The sequence below is a fragment of the Rhinolophus ferrumequinum genome, chromosome 3, assembly GCF_004115265.2.
Source record: "Rhinolophus ferrumequinum isolate MPI-CBG mRhiFer1 chromosome 3, mRhiFer1_v1.p, whole genome shotgun sequence".
NCBI lineage: Eukaryota > Metazoa > Chordata > Mammalia > Chiroptera > Rhinolophidae > Rhinolophus > Rhinolophus ferrumequinum.
In genome coordinates this window covers 1,268,229-1,282,731 of record NC_046286.1, presented here as the reverse complement: position 1 = coordinate 1,282,731, position 14,503 = coordinate 1,268,229, and the positions used below count along the sequence as shown (strand labels likewise).

The 14,503-nt window shown below is 53.3% G+C and overlaps 1 protein-coding gene across 1 annotated transcript; it reads left to right on the top strand.

Moving 5' to 3' along the window:
- The first annotated feature begins 509 nt into the window (after positions 1 to 509).
- DHX16 (DEAH-box helicase 16) lies at positions 510 to 14,476 on the top strand. The gene is made up of 20 exons (XM_033102546.1): positions 510 to 913; positions 2,100 to 2,347; positions 2,444 to 2,606; positions 2,914 to 2,970; positions 5,675 to 5,929; positions 6,088 to 6,291; positions 6,369 to 6,560; positions 7,200 to 7,310; positions 7,480 to 7,595; positions 9,196 to 9,406; positions 9,588 to 9,686; positions 9,796 to 9,948; positions 11,345 to 11,485; positions 11,672 to 11,834; positions 11,933 to 12,051; positions 12,169 to 12,236; positions 12,917 to 13,079; positions 13,172 to 13,333; positions 13,564 to 13,737; positions 14,240 to 14,476. Exons 1-20 carry the CDS (start codon positions 707 to 709, stop codon positions 14,366 to 14,368), a joined length of 3,135 nt encoding a protein of 1,044 aa, XP_032958437.1. The 5' UTR covers positions 510 to 706; the 3' UTR covers positions 14,369 to 14,476.
- The last annotated feature ends 27 nt before the right edge of the window (positions 14,477 to 14,503 follow it).

Here is a 14,503-nt window from a genome sequence, read left to right as displayed (position 1 = left end):
CTGAGACAGCATCGAGAAAAGCACGTTCTTTTTCCCCCCAGATCCCAACTTTCTTCCTGCCTGGAGGTCCTCACTTATGCCTAACCTGCATTCACTCTTGCTGCACTTATTGCTCCTAGCAAAGGTTACTCTGAATCAGTATGGGCTTATCTTTAATGAGCATGGACTTGATCTTCTGATTTGAAATAGAACCCCCATACATTCATCTTGCATTAATTTTGGCTCCATAGAACTTACATGGTTTATTTATTATGTATCTTCCCTCCTCCCCGTCAAACGTAAATTTGGTGAGGGTTTTTGTTTTGTTCTTTGTTCTATCCCCAGCGACTAAAATTGTGTCTAGCACACATTAGGCGTTCAGCATTGTGAATGAATGAATGAAGCAGCCAGAGGCTGACTATCAGGGGCGACAGAGAGACACGGTACGGCGGAAGTGAAATTATTTCCTCCGAGCCACAGATAAGGTTTCGCGAGGTTTGAACTCGCTCGGCCACCGTAGTGCTTACGTCGGAAAAGTGCGGCCGTTTCCGGCCTCCCCGGCCGGGGAAGACAGCTTTGGGCTGTCGGAAACCGAACCCTAACGTCTTAAGGTGGCTCCTTTGCGGAGCTGAGGCTCCAGCCCGGGCCTTCAGGTCTCCGACCCGCCCGGCAGACGGCGCGGCTGTTCGAGACCCTTCAGGGCCGGAAACCGGGAGCGCGGGTCGCCATGGCGACACCGGCGGGGCTGGAGCGCTGGGTGCAGGACGAGCTGCACTCGGTGCTGGGGCTAAGCGAGCGGCACGTGGCCCAGTTCCTGATCGGCACCGCGCAGCGCTGCGGCTCAGCGGAGGAGTTCGTGCAGCGCCTGCGAGACACAGATACCCTGGACCTCAGCGGGCCGGCCCGGGACTTCGCCCTGAGACTCTGGAACAAGGTGTCTGGAAGGGAGGGGCCCGCCGTGGGAGCGGCGGGAGAGGGGGTGGAGCAGGGGAAGGGCTCTAGGTTATTTTTCCAGGTGAGGCTGGGCTAACGGTCCATCCGGGAATTAAGTCATAGGCTCAGTTCACAGCATTTGTCCTCTGTCCGCTGTCGCGCGGGTACTGCGCTACGTACTGGACGTCCAGCTCAGTGGAGAAGACCGAGGAGGGCTTAAATGTGTTCGGTTAAGTGTTATAGAGCAGTGTTTCTCGAACTTGAGCATGTATACGACTCATCCAGGGCCCTTGTTGAAGTACAGATTCCGATTTTGTAGGTCTGGGAGTGGATCTTAGTTTCTGCATTTCTAACGAATCTTAACACGTTTCCAGCTGATGCTGATGGTCCAGGGACCACTCTTTGAATAGTGAGGCTGTAGAAGAGAGGCTGTAGAAGGAAGTGTTGTGGGAGTATGGTAGGTGGGGGTAGTGATCAGGAAAAGCACGTCCAAGGATTCCCTGGAGTTGTCAGGTAGAGAAGGGGTAAGGAGTGAGCTCCTGGAAGACAGGACTGTATTTCTTGTCTTTGTGCTCCTACCACCTAATCGAGTGCCTTACAGGACAGGTGCTCAGAAAGTTTATAGTAAGAGTGAAAGTGTTCAACATGTTCAGAGAATGGCACGTAGCTTGGGGTGGTTGTCCCATATGGTACTTGGCAAGAGATGGGGTTAGAATGTAAGTGATACGAGGGTGAGGATTTTATGTTAATCTGTCACCAGAGTATTCTGGAGTCTGGTACAGTGCCAGGCCTGTGACAGGCCTCTGCAGAGCAATCCTTCTAGTGTGTCTACAAAAGGACTGACTTAATCATTGGGAAGAGCACAGGCTAAGCAATTGAGAATTGGGTTTGAAAATGTAAACTCCATGAGGGCAGGGATTTTTCTCTTTCATTTATTTCTGTATCCCTAGCTCTTAGCAAGTACCTGGTGCCTGGGACAGGCGTTAATAAGTGTTTGTTAAATGAATAACTGACAGGAAGTTCAGAAGCTCAGAGGCCCCTTTTAGGCGGAACATGGTGTGAAGCCATGGGGAAGAGTGAAGGAAGGCTGGTTTCAGATCAAGTCATTCCTTAAATTGGGAACAGGGCAAAGTAGGTATGAAGAGATCAGGAGTTGCTCCCCTCCCCTTACCTGTCTCTGTTGACAGGTACCACGGAAGGCAGTGGCAGAAAAGCCAGCTCGGGCAGCCGAGCGGGAGGCCCGAGCCCTGCTAGAGAAGAACCGATCTTATAAGTTGCTGGAAGACAGTGAGGAGAGCAGTGAGGAGACTGTGGGTAGGGCTGGGAGTAGTCTCCAGAAGAAACGTAAAAAACGGAAACACCTCCGGAAGAAACGCCAGGAGGAGGAGGAAGAAGAGGAGGAAGAGGTTTCTGAGAAAGGGAAGAGGAACAGAGGGTAAGTCAGAAGCAGGGTGAGAGAGGATGGGGCAGGTGGATGACAGGATGATAAACCTTCTGGATGCCCTTATTTAATCCTCCCTCTGGGCTGCAGGGAGAGCAAACAGCAGACAGAGAAGCCGGAATCCGAGGATGAGTGGGAGCGGACAGAGCGAGAGCGCCTTCAGGACCTGGAGGAACGTGATGCCTTCGCCGAGCGGGTTCGGCAGCGGGACAAGGACCGGACTCGCAATGTCCTGGAGCGGTCAGACAAGAAGGTGCATAGGAGCTGCGCATTCTGTCATCCCCAGGATGATCCCTGGGTCAAACAGGGTGGGCGTGATGCAGAGGGAGTGATTTCTGGGGAAACAGGAGATGCCTCCAGTGGTATGCTCACCTCTGGTGAGAGAACCCCTCTGGGTCCTCTGGCTACGGCAGCCCTCTGCTAGAGAGATTCCTCACCGAGAAGGGACATTTCTTTGTGCTAGGGGACATCCGAATGATCCTTATAATTCTAGAGGGGGAATGGCTCTGGCTGTGGGTGCTTTGGCCTCACATCCCTCCTCTCTTGCTTTCTTCTCCTAGGCTTATGAAGAGGCTCAGAAGCGCCTCAAGATGGCTGAGGAAGACCGGAAAGCCATGGTGAGTCCCAGTGCCCAGGAAGCCAAGAGCAGAAAACAAAAGGAAAGACTTTCTGGTGGCATGGTTAGAGGGAGGGAGAAAGGATACAAAGGAAGTGTGGTGGGGGAGCTGTTGGGGCTCGGGTCTCTGGAGGAGGCGCTGGGTTGACAGGACTCTGCTGAAGGTGGACTGGAGTTAGAGGGGAAGGGAGCTACTCGCAAATCCTCCTTGACTCTTTTGGATCAAATCATACTGTATGTTAGTGAGAGAAATGTGATACTTAACCAGATGTAATCAGAAGTAGCTGGAAGGTCAAGGGGTTGGCTGGCGGGCAAGGGCAGGGCTGCTGTCCCACTGCCCAGGTTTATGCTGACTGTTCAGCTTCGGGGCCCACCATGTCCTAGTGCCTTCCTACCACCCAGTCCCTCCATCCCCATGTGGCCTTGTGATCTCCCTCCATTTTCCTGGATGGGTCTTGTCACTGCACAGGAGCAGAGCCCTTGTAATTGGTGAGCTGGACCTGTTCTGATGTGTCTACGTAGGGTAGGCAATTCTCCAAAGGCCTGGTCTTCTCAAGTAAGGTCACACTTAGATTTTTCAGAAGCGCTTTGAGACTCTTGGTGTCCTAAGAATGGCCTAGTGGCCCTCAGGTCTCTCCTGACCAATCCGTCTCATGTACCACCCCACAGAACGACTGTAGTCAGAAACCTCTGAGACACCTCTCAGCACAGGCGTAGTGTTTTTTATTTGCCTGAATTTAACTTTTTTCTTTTTCAACTATGAAAACTTTCGAACAAATAGGAATTGAACGAATAGTATAATGAAACCTCATACAGACTATTTGGATTCAAAAATTGCATGTGCTGTGTTTGCAATGTCTATGTAAATGTGGGCTTGTTTTTTGTTTGAACCATTTAAAAAAAAAGAGTTTTAGACATCATGGCATTTTATCCCACCATCGTATACCTCTTAAGAATAAAGACATTCCCCCCTAAAACCATTGTGCCATTGTCACACCCAAGAAGATGAACATGTGTCAGCTAAGATACCTGTCTACAATCAAGTTCCCCCAGTTCCCCCCAAAATGTCTTTAATGACTGCTCTTTCCAAACCAGAATCCAGTAAGGGCTCATGCATTGCATTTGGTTGTTAGGGCTCTTAAGTTTGTTTCATTTTATCTCTCTTCCTGTCTCCTCTACCGTGTCCTACATTCTGGACTTACATGATCCTTATCTTGCAGTGTTAAGTTCTTCTGTGCCCTGTTCTTCCTTTAAAGTGGAGATTGAGTCTAAAGTTTGTGCAGACTCAGAACAAATAGTCGTGGCAGCAACACCTCCTGGTGGTGATGTGCACTTCTCGTGGTGACCCATCAGGGGACATGCTGTCCAGTTGTGTGCCTGCTGCTGCAGATTTCCTTTCTGCCAACAGCCTGTCATCTAATGGTTTTAGCAAGCTCTGCTGAGCCTTTGCAGAATCAGTTATTTCAGTGGGGATTGCAAAATGGTGATTTTGGGGGGTTCTGACATTCCTTCTATATTTATTAACTAGCTTTCTGGTATAAAAAAGAGCTTTTCCTCAGCAACTAGAAATGTGCTACAATTCCTCCTTAACAAGCAGGACAAATGTTTGCTTCCTTTGAATTACTAATTTTCAGAGTAAGAATGTAGGTGTAAAAGTCTCCTCACTGGTGACAGGTTTTTTTCCCCCCATTCTTTGTATGTGTGTCACATGGTACTCATGAATTTTTTTATTTTTCAGTATTTACAATTGCATATCGGTATTCTTTTTGATGTGCAATTGCCATGATTTTTTTGCCCCTTTTTAAAAAAGACATCCATCTGCCTAACCCTACAGGCTGCAGGAGTGTTTGGTACTCAGATTAGTCATGAGCATAAACTCCATTTCAAGTCCTCACAGAACAGTCAGGAAAAGCCAAGCACTTAAATAGAATTGGAGCCCCCAAAGAGAGGGCTTTGTCGGAGTTTTGCTAGTGCAGTAGGGACCGTGGTCTTGATCACAGGGAAGAGTTGTGGCGAGAGCCGAGAAAGGCCTTAAGGATGTAGCCAGTCTTCTGTCATCTACAGAGTGTCCTGAAAAGGGTGTGTCAAGGGAAACGTGTGGAAGACACGTGGCACACGGAGGGGGCTAGTCCCAGAGACTCAGCATCCCTGATTACATCTTGCCTTACAGAAATCCTCTGATGCTGTTCTGCCAGCCTTTTGTTTATAATTTATTTTTCCTCTTCCCCAAACTATAGTTATTCAGTTTAAGAGCAGGGAGCATCTAACAGGCTGAAACTTAGCTACTGCTGGCACATCCAGTGGTTTCCTGTGGTCTCGGGTGTTTTCAGTTTAAGACCTGTGCTTCTAAATGCTGGGATCAGCCCTTTTGTTTCCCCTTTTTCACTAAGTTGAATAAAATAGTAAGATTAAAATGTAAAATATCCAAATAATTGCCCTAATGTATTATACTGACAAAGTTGTTGAAGCTGCTTTGAAGAACCTTCCCACGGACCCTGCTGCTGGAAGGGAGTGTGGGGTTCCAAGTGCCTTCAGAGGGGCCCGGCTGGGGCCCAGCATCAGTGAGGCGTGGCCGAGGGGAGGCAGAGGTCACGTCCTCAGGCTCTTGTGCTGGCCTGTCAGGGAGTTTGTCACTTTTACGGCTGGGTAGGGGAAGGGGCTGCTGTCCCAGCAAGATGAGGATCTGACTGCCCATGCTGACCCAGGTCCCTGAGCTGCGGAAGAAATCCCGCCGAGAGTACCTGGCTAAGCGGGAGCGGGAAAAGCTTGAGGACCTGGAGGCCGAGCTGGCAGATGAGGAGTTCCTGTTTGGGGATGTGGAGCTGAGCCGCCATGAGCGGCGGGAGCTCAAGTACAAGCGGCGAGTGCGGGATCTGGCCCGGGAGTACCGGGCAGCCGGGGAGCAGGAGAAGCTGGAGGCCACCAATCGCTACCACATGCCAGAGGAGACCCGAGGACAGGTGAGGCAGAGGGGTGTCTGCTTCAGCTCTGGTCCCCAAGCTGAGGGGAGGGAAGTTGTCGGCGCCGTGGCTGGCCCCTTCCTTGTCCCCTTTCCCAGTGGGCGAGGGGCCTGGGCAGACAGGGCAGCCTCTGTGCTCACACGTCCTTCTCTCTACAGCCAGCGCGAGCTGTGGATGTAGTGGAGGAGGAATCGGGCGCCCCTGGGGAGGAGCAGCGGCGCTGGGAGGAGGCCCGGCTGGGGGCTGCATCCCTGAAGTTCGGGGCCCGAGATGCCACCCCGCAGGAGCCTGAGTATCAGCTGGTGCTGGAGGAGGAGGAGACCATCGAGTTTGTCCGGGCCACTCAGCTCCAGGGCGACGAGGTGAGAGGGACAGCGCTGGCACACTCTGACGGGCGTGGGCAGCTGGCCCTGACACTCATGCTCCTCTCTGTTCTTAGGAGCCGTCAGCTCCCCCTGTCCCCAACCAGGCCCAGCAGAAGGAGTCCATCCAGGCCGTCCGCCGCAGCCTCCCCGTGTTCCCTTTTCGTGAGGAGCTCCTGGCTGCTATCGCTAATCACCAGGTCCTCATCATTGAGGGCGAGACAGGCTCAGGGAAGACCACCCAGATCCCACAGTATCTCTTTGAGGAGGTATGGCCCCCACCCCCCGGGTTGCCGGGTACCGCCCATGGACGAGCACCGTCCAGTCAGCTCGTTTTAGGTGATATTTTCAGTAGTCACTCACCTTCATTTTAGTCATTGCGTCTTTTCCACTAAATGGTGAGGTTCTTGAGAATATGGACCATATCCTTTTCATGTTTCTGTTTTCACTTCCTGCCACAATGTCCCTGCCTGGTAGCCATTCAGTATGTTTACATTGGAAAGGAACAGATAGATGGTGGGGGTGGGGTGTGAACGTGGACCCCATAGTCCAGTCTAGCTCGGCCTCTACTCCCCTCCAGGGTCCAAAAGCAAGGAGTAAAAGGACTTGTCTTGCTTTTTTACCTTACTTTGTTCCCCACTGCTTCTGGGTCTGCCCCATCTGGTCTGTCCTTTCCTAACTGAAACCTAGCTGTGCCCTGAACTTGACTCCCCAAAGGCCTAGGACTGTCAGGACCAGGTGAGCACTCCTTTGAGGGCCCCGGGTCTGCTATCCCGTTTGCCCTGGTCTGGGTTTCAGCTTCTGTCTGTTCCCTCCTTTCTCCCTTCTTTCTCTGAATTGTCCTGGGCCCCAGGGCCATATTTAGCAAAGGGACGATCTCTTCTTCTTCTTTCTCCTTGTCATTTCAGGGTTATACAAAGAAGAGTATGAAGATTGCCTGCACTCAGCCCAGGAGAGTGGCAGCTATGAGTGTGGCTGCCCGAGTGGCCCGGGAGATGGGAGTGAAGCTCGGCAATGAGGTGAGATGTGTGGGGACTGCGGGGCGAGGGGAGCCCCAAGGGTCTGGGACTCAGCCACACTGCCCTCAGGGCCCTGCACCACAGGCCGGGTACTGGCCCCTCGTCCCCAGCCCTGCACTCCCTCAGGGAGCACCAGCCCACTGTGTGTCACTGATGGCACCCTTGACAGGTTGGCTACAGCATCCGCTTTGAGGACTGCACCTCAGAGCGAACCGTCCTCCGCTACATGACAGACGGCATGCTTCTCCGAGAGTTCCTCTCTGAGCCTGACCTTGCAAGTTACAGGTATGCACAAGGTCCCGTCTCCCAGGGGAGAACCACCCACCTTCTCTTCCCCCCGGTTTGCTGCCCTCCTCCTCTAGTGCCTTCTTGTGACTCCTTTAGTCTTTGGCCTTCCTCTGCTTTCTTCCCACCCAGTCAGTTTGGCCACTGTCTTCTGATTAATCCACTGGTTCTTGAGTCTTTATGGTTCTGGCAGCCCTAGAGCTGACTTCCAGGTACCATAGAGATGGGACTGGAGGGTAGAAGATACTGCAGAGAAAGCCCCTCCTTCCCGTTCCAATTGTGTCCAGAGTTTAGAAAACAACCAGGGTGGTGGGGTGCTGTGGTGGGGACTTGACAAGCCACGTGAAGACCACTTGAAGAAACTTAGAATGTTCAGCTTAGAGGGGAGGACCTCAGGGGAGACACCCTGCTTCCCTCTAGATATGTAAAGCGCTGTTACATGGGAAAGCGGATGAGACTTCTTTTATGTGCCCCAGAGAGCACATCTAGGAACCATGGGGGAGGTAACGTGGGGGACGAATTTCAGCTCACTGCCAAGAAGCCATAGAGGGGCAGAGATGGCAGGGGCTGTCAGTGTCTGTTCCCTGGTGGCTTGGTCTGTGATAGTGAGTCCTCACTGCTGGCAGTGACCAAGCAGGGGTTGGTAATGAGCATGTGTTGAGGGGAGAAGGCGTCATGCGTGGTGCGGGTGGGGTCAGGTCAGCTGAGCAGTATGTGCCTTTTCAGCTCCTAAGGGGCTGTGAATTTCTGGTCCTAGAAGATCACAGTGCAGCAGTAGGACAAATATGATTTGATCTTTCACATCTCGTCCAGAAATCTCTGAGAACCTTGGAAGGCTAGCCAGTGCGAGTGTTTGGGGCATGGGACTTTCCCATCAACCCCAGCCTGAGTCAGCTGGGGACTTCCCCATCATGGTCAGGTTTAAGCACAAAGGGTTCAGGTGCAGGGTGAGCTCCTACAGGCTTGGCTGCCATGCAGAAATCCAAAGACTAGAGCAAGGAGAAAGAAGGTGGCACACATGTGGCTGAGCTAGGAGGAGACCGAGAAGCCTGCAGAGTCCTCCAAGGTTGGGATAGAGAGGCTCACCCGGCCCTCTCTCCAGAAGGGGCAGGAGGGCCAGCAGGGGGTGCAGCATCCCCGAGGAGCCTGGGTGCTTCTGGGCTGCTCAGACATGACGGCAGAGGTCCATCTGTTCCTCCCCTGCCAGCTTGGCGCATCCAGCCTTATTGAAATAGTCCTTTCCCTCACATTTTCCTCTTTAAAACAGATCCGTTCCTTCTGCTGCCTTTATAGACTCTTGACTCTGACCCAGAGGGGGTGTTTGACTTGTCCTGGCCTCAACTTCCAGCCTGGCCAACTTCCAGATCTTGGCTGCTGTTGTCTGCCCAAGCTGAGATAGGCCTCAGACCATGGGCCCTGGTGTTCTCCAGCGTTCTGTTGGTCTTACTTAACTGGGGTGATTGGCTTCTCCCGGAGCCCCCGCCTCCCGCGTTCACCCTTGGGTTCTTTGCCTCCATCTGTCCGCTCGTCCAGTTGACCCTAGTGTCCGCTCCTGCACTGCCCAGCTCTCCTCACTCACTGCTGCCTGTCCCTTCCCCAGGGTGGTAATGGTGGATGAGGCCCATGAACGGACCCTCCACACAGACATTCTCTTTGGATTGATCAAAGACGTTGCTCGCTTCCGACCTGAGCTCAAGGTCCTGGTGGCTTCCGCCACCCTGGACACGGCCCGCTTCTCCACCTTCTTTGATGACGCCCCCGTCTTCCGAATCCCTGGACGCAGGTTTCCAGTTGACATCTTCTATACCAAGGTGCCGTCTCAGGGAGGGGGCGTAGGTGTGCGGCATGAAGCCGGGGACGGTCGTCCACGGACGGAAGGGCGGAATGGAGAGCTAGAGGGGAAATGGGGTAAAGTGTGTAGAGCTGGAAGGAGAGCAAGAGGCTTGCCTGAGCAAGTGGCCTTCTTGATCCCCCTGTCGTCCCCTTCTGCAGGCTCCAGAGGCTGACTACCTGGAAGCCTGTGTCGTGTCTGTGCTACAGATCCACGTCACCCAGCCACCTGGGGATATCCTGGTGTTTCTGACAGGACAGGTGAGGGAGGGGGACGAGGAGGGTGATATGTGGGCCCAGGGGAAGGTGGGGCTGGCGGGGCAGCCTTCTGTGCCTCGGGCCCATGCTGCTCTGCGCACCCCACACGCAGGAGGAGATTGAGGCTGCCTGCGAGATGCTGCAGGATCGCTGCCGTCGCCTGGGCTCTAAGATCAGGGAGCTCCTGGTGCTGCCCATTTACGCCAACCTGCCTTCTGACATGCAGGCGCGCATCTTCCAGCCCACGCCCCCTGGGGCCCGCAAGGTAAGCTGGAGACAATACCCCCCTCACCCTGTAGTTCACACAACCCGCAGGGGAGAGAGAACGTGCCTGCCCTGCGCAAAGTGTCCCCTAGGCACTGCTGCAGCTGCCGGACTGAGCAGCAGTCGGTCCTTCTCCCCCGGAGAGAGGAGAGAGGATGAGGTAGCCAGATGCTGACCCAGAAGTAACCCTGCAGGGATGCAGAGAAGGGGAGCCCATGGTGAGCTGGCAGCTGGGGTTCATCTGCACCTTTAAGAAAAAGGGCGGAGGAAGGCCTCAGGTGTGTTTGAGGTCAGAGTGGCCGGTCGAGGGGAAGGTCCGTGTGGGAAAGTAGTGGCACACAGGCTAACGCCAGCTTTGGGCTGACATTCAGGAGGGCCTTTGACGGCAAGTGCAAGAGTTTGGACTTCAGGTGATTGAATGGCAGTCAAAGGATTTTGAGCAAAAATGTAATTTTCATTCAACAAATATTTGACAGGTTCCTTCTACCTACCAGGTCCACTTCTAGGGGGTGGGGCTACAGTGATGAACAAAACAAAATCCCCAGCCTCATAGAGCTTACAGTCTAGTGTAAATCAGGAGACAATGGACATTAAATACATGATGTCAATTTGTGACCAATGCCGTAAAGGAAGATGGACACTGACTCTCGGTGGGCAGGCTGAGAAACGGCAGGAAGGCCTTTTCCTTGGCATGTAGGGAAGGGAAGGCCTCTCCTTCTCCGATTACGTGAAAGTGAAGCCAAGGCCTGAACTGCGTGAGGGAGGGAGCCGGGCTGGTATCCGGGAAAGATGCTCCTCGCAGAGTGGCAGCTGTCACACAGGAGTGGGGACTGAGGAGTGCACTGTACCTGGCCAGCAAGTGGCAGTGGAGCACGGGTGCTGGGAGGTGAGACCCAGCAGGAAGCCAGGGGCCAGAGGACTCGACGCCCACAGGGGCTTGGATGTAATTCTCAGGCAGGATGGGAAGCCGTTGGAGGGTGGGGGAGTGATGTGACAGGTGCACATTTTAAAAGAACCATTTAGATGCCAAGCATCTGGGCCTAGGAGCAGAAGCAGGGAGGCTCATTAGGAGGAGGCTAGCGCAGGCAGTAATGTGTGAGGGTGGATATGAAAGTGCTGGTGGGACAGTTAGGGGCAGGGACTGGACACCCCCCTCTCCCATCAGAGAAAAACCGTAAGTCCTCTTCTCCATTTCCTTTCCACGTTGTGCCCCTGCTGACCCTCACTTCTCCCTCACCCTTCTACTGGCCTTGTCCCCCCTCTTGACTTTGGGCACTAATCCCTCTGTTCCTGCCCCTTATCTGCCCCCACTCCTCTACTCTGAATCTTCCAGGATTACTTTTTCCAGGTAACTCGGTGGGTAGGGTCTCTGAGTGACCCCATGTTTTCTCACTCAGGTGGTTGTGGCAACAAACATCGCCGAGACTTCGCTTACCATCGAGGGCATAATTTACGTGCTGGATCCAGGGTTCTGTAAGCAAAAGAGCTACAACCCCCGCACGGGCATGGAGTCGCTCACGGTCACACCCTGCAGCAAGGTCCGCTGGGCTCTGGGGGGGCACGAGTTGGAGTGGGCCCACAGGAAGGTCTGGCTCAGAAGCCTGTGGGGCTGCTTAGAGGATGGAGAGAAAGCAGGCCACATCCTCCAGATTTCTTGCATGAGAAATACTACCTTCTGTTTTTCCTTGCCCAGTTGTCAGCCAGTCTTCCTCCTTTCTTTCCAGGCATCAGCCAATCAGCGAGCTGGTCGGGCAGGCCGGGTGGCTGCAGGGAAGTGCTTCCGCCTATATACGGCCTGGGCCTATCAGCACGAGCTGGAGGAAACCACGGTTCCAGAGATCCAGAGGACCAGCCTGGGCAATGTCGTGTTGCTGCTCAAGAGCTTAGGTGATGGGATCCCCGGTCCTTCTGAGAGGAGGGAGGTAGGGCTGGAGTCACTGGTCCTTGTGAAGGGACTCTGTGGGACCCCTCACATCTCCCTGCAGGGATCCATGACCTCATGCACTTTGATTTCCTGGACCCTCCACCGTATGAGACCCTACTGCTGGCTTTGGAGCAGCTGTATGCTCTGGGAGCCCTCAACCACCTTGGGGAGCTCACCACGGTGAGGTGGGAGGGCAGCGGGCTGGGGCAAGTTGGAGGGGTTAGGGAGACCCTTTGAGTGGTGGAGGGACATCTGAGGGATGACTGGCATCAACTCTCTGTCCTCTCCTCTCCTTAGTCTGGTCGAAAGATGGCAGAGCTGCCGGTGGACCCCATGCTATCTAAAATGATCTTGGCTTCTGAGAAGTAAGCCCCCAATTCCTGCCCAGCCCCTAGCCCACAAACTGGCTGTGCCTCCTCTTGTGTCTGGGGCCATCCTTGTTATCTTGCTGTTTTTGTCTCTACCATATAATTCTTTAACAAGCAACAAGTTATTAGAGAACTCTCGCTGCGCCCTTTGCGGCCCACGAGGGTAAGACACCCTGCTATCCTTGATCATGAAATCAAATGGGTAAGATTGACAAACATGGAAAATTGGGGGTCATGAACGGAAGTGGAAGATTTTCCATCTGTGAGGAATGCTCAGCGAGGGCTGCTCTGGGGCGTCTTGTCCCTAAGGTTTCAGACTGGAACATTTAGATGCAGCTGTGGTCAGAAGTCATTACGTGAACTTAGAGGAGGTGCCGCGTTTCCTGATGCCTGGGATGCAGACCTGTGTGCTGCAGAACCCTCAGAGGTGGCCTCGTCCTTTCCTCTGGGGATAGCCCTGCTCTGTAAACTGTCCTCTGTGGCTCCCGCCTCCTTGACCCCTGTACCGCTGCCGCTGCCACCAAGTCCATCTACTCTGATCTGTAGCCATTGTCCTAATCAGCAGTCCCTACGTCAGGGCACGTCCATCACAAAGCACGAGCTGGAGGAAACTTTTCCCCCAGTGTGTGTTCTGTTTCTTCCTTTGAACTCTCAGACTTTTTCCCGTCCTGCCCCAGGTACAGCTGTTCAGAGGAGATTCTTACAGTGGCTGCCATGCTGTCTGTCAACAACTCCATCTTCTACCGACCCAAGGACAAGGTCGTCCATGCCGACAATGCCCGTGTCAACTTCTTCCTCCCTGGTGGGGACCACTTGGTTCTGCTAAACGTTTATACACAGGTCACTGGGCTTGGGTGAGTGGGAATGAGGGAGACATCGGGGACTCTGGTCCTGCAGTATACTAACCCCCCACCCCTTAACCCTCTTCACAGTGGGCTGAGAGTGGTTACTCTTCCCAGTGGTGCTATGAGAACTTTGTCCAGTTCAGATCGATGCGCCGAGCCCGTGATGTGCGGGAACAGCTGGAGGGCCTCTTGGAACGTGTGGAAGTTGGTCTCAGTTCCTGCCAGGGGGACTATATCCGTGTACGCAAGGTCAGTGTTTCAGTCCAGTGCTGTCCACCCAGTGTCTCCCAAGGAGCACATGTCTGTCCGGGGCCTGAGGCAACCCCCCCCAGCCTGAGACTCTGCCTTCTTCCCAGACCACTGTGGGTGCTTCCTCGCCTTTCTAGTTTTCCAGCAGTCTGAACTAAAGGAAAGGTAGTGAGTGCTAAGGGCCCCTGGCTGTGGGTTCCCATTGACTGTCTTTCCTGCCTGCTCCTTAGGCCATCACTGCTGGCTACTTCTACCACACAGCACGGCTGACTCGGAGTGGCTATCGCACAGTGAAACAGCAGCAGACAGTATTCATTCACCCCAACTCTTCCCTCTTTGAGGAACAGCCACGCTGGTTGCTGTACCACGAGCTTGTCTTGACCACCAAGGAGTTCATGAGACAGGTGAGGGGCCATCCCCTGCCCAGGCAGGTGGTGCAGGGACGGGTGGTATCCTGGCAAGCTAAAAGCCCCGGGTTCACGTAGCTGCGACTGGCAGAGAAAGAGGAAAACACATTGGCTTAAGGTAGGATAAAACAGACAGACATTCTAACAGCTGTCTTGGCATCTCCTGACATCTGAGGATTGTATAGTCATTCAGTTAACTATTTGAATGCCTACTGTCTTGGTGTTTGAGGTGCTGGGGTGATAAAGCTGAACAGCAGATATGGTCTCTGTCCTAAGTGTACGTTAGTCTTTACGTTCAGCGTTTTTTAGGGATAGCCTACTTGGGACCCTGCATACCATGTAGAGGTATGACAGCCCTGGGGTACATAGTATGAGAGCCCTGCACCTTCTCCCCAGCCCTGTAGTCAGACGGGGAACAGGAGAACATTTCGATCCCACACACACTAGAATCCAGGCTGGAAAGACGGGAACCCTACTGATTTTTTTCCTACCCTTCTAGGTACTGGAGATTGAGAGCAGTTGGCTTCTGGAGGTGGCTCCCCACTATTATAAGGCCAAGGAGCTAGAAGATCCCCATGCTAAGAAAATGCCCAAAAAAACAGGCAAGACACGAGAAGAGCTAGGGTGAAGAGAAGGGGCCATAGCCAGAACCCGACACCAGCTCCTTTTCCTTCTGTACATTATTTAATATCTATTAATAAAAATATTTTTGGAATAAAGCGGTGGCAACTTTTGGAATCCAGAGAGACACAGAAATTTGATC

Coding starts and splice junctions, on each gene's coding strand:
- DHX16 (XM_033102546.1), top strand. CDS start 707: ATGGCGACACCGGCGGGGCTGGAGCGCTGGGTGCAGGACGAGCTGCAC. Junction 6,292..6,368: donor CTCAGCTCCAGGGCGACGAG/GTGAGAGGGACA, acceptor CTCTGTTCTTAG/GAGCCGTCAGCTCCCCCTGT. Junction 9,949..11,344: donor CGCCCCCTGGGGCCCGCAAG/GTAAGCTGGAGA, acceptor TTTCTCACTCAG/GTGGTTGTGGCAACAAACAT.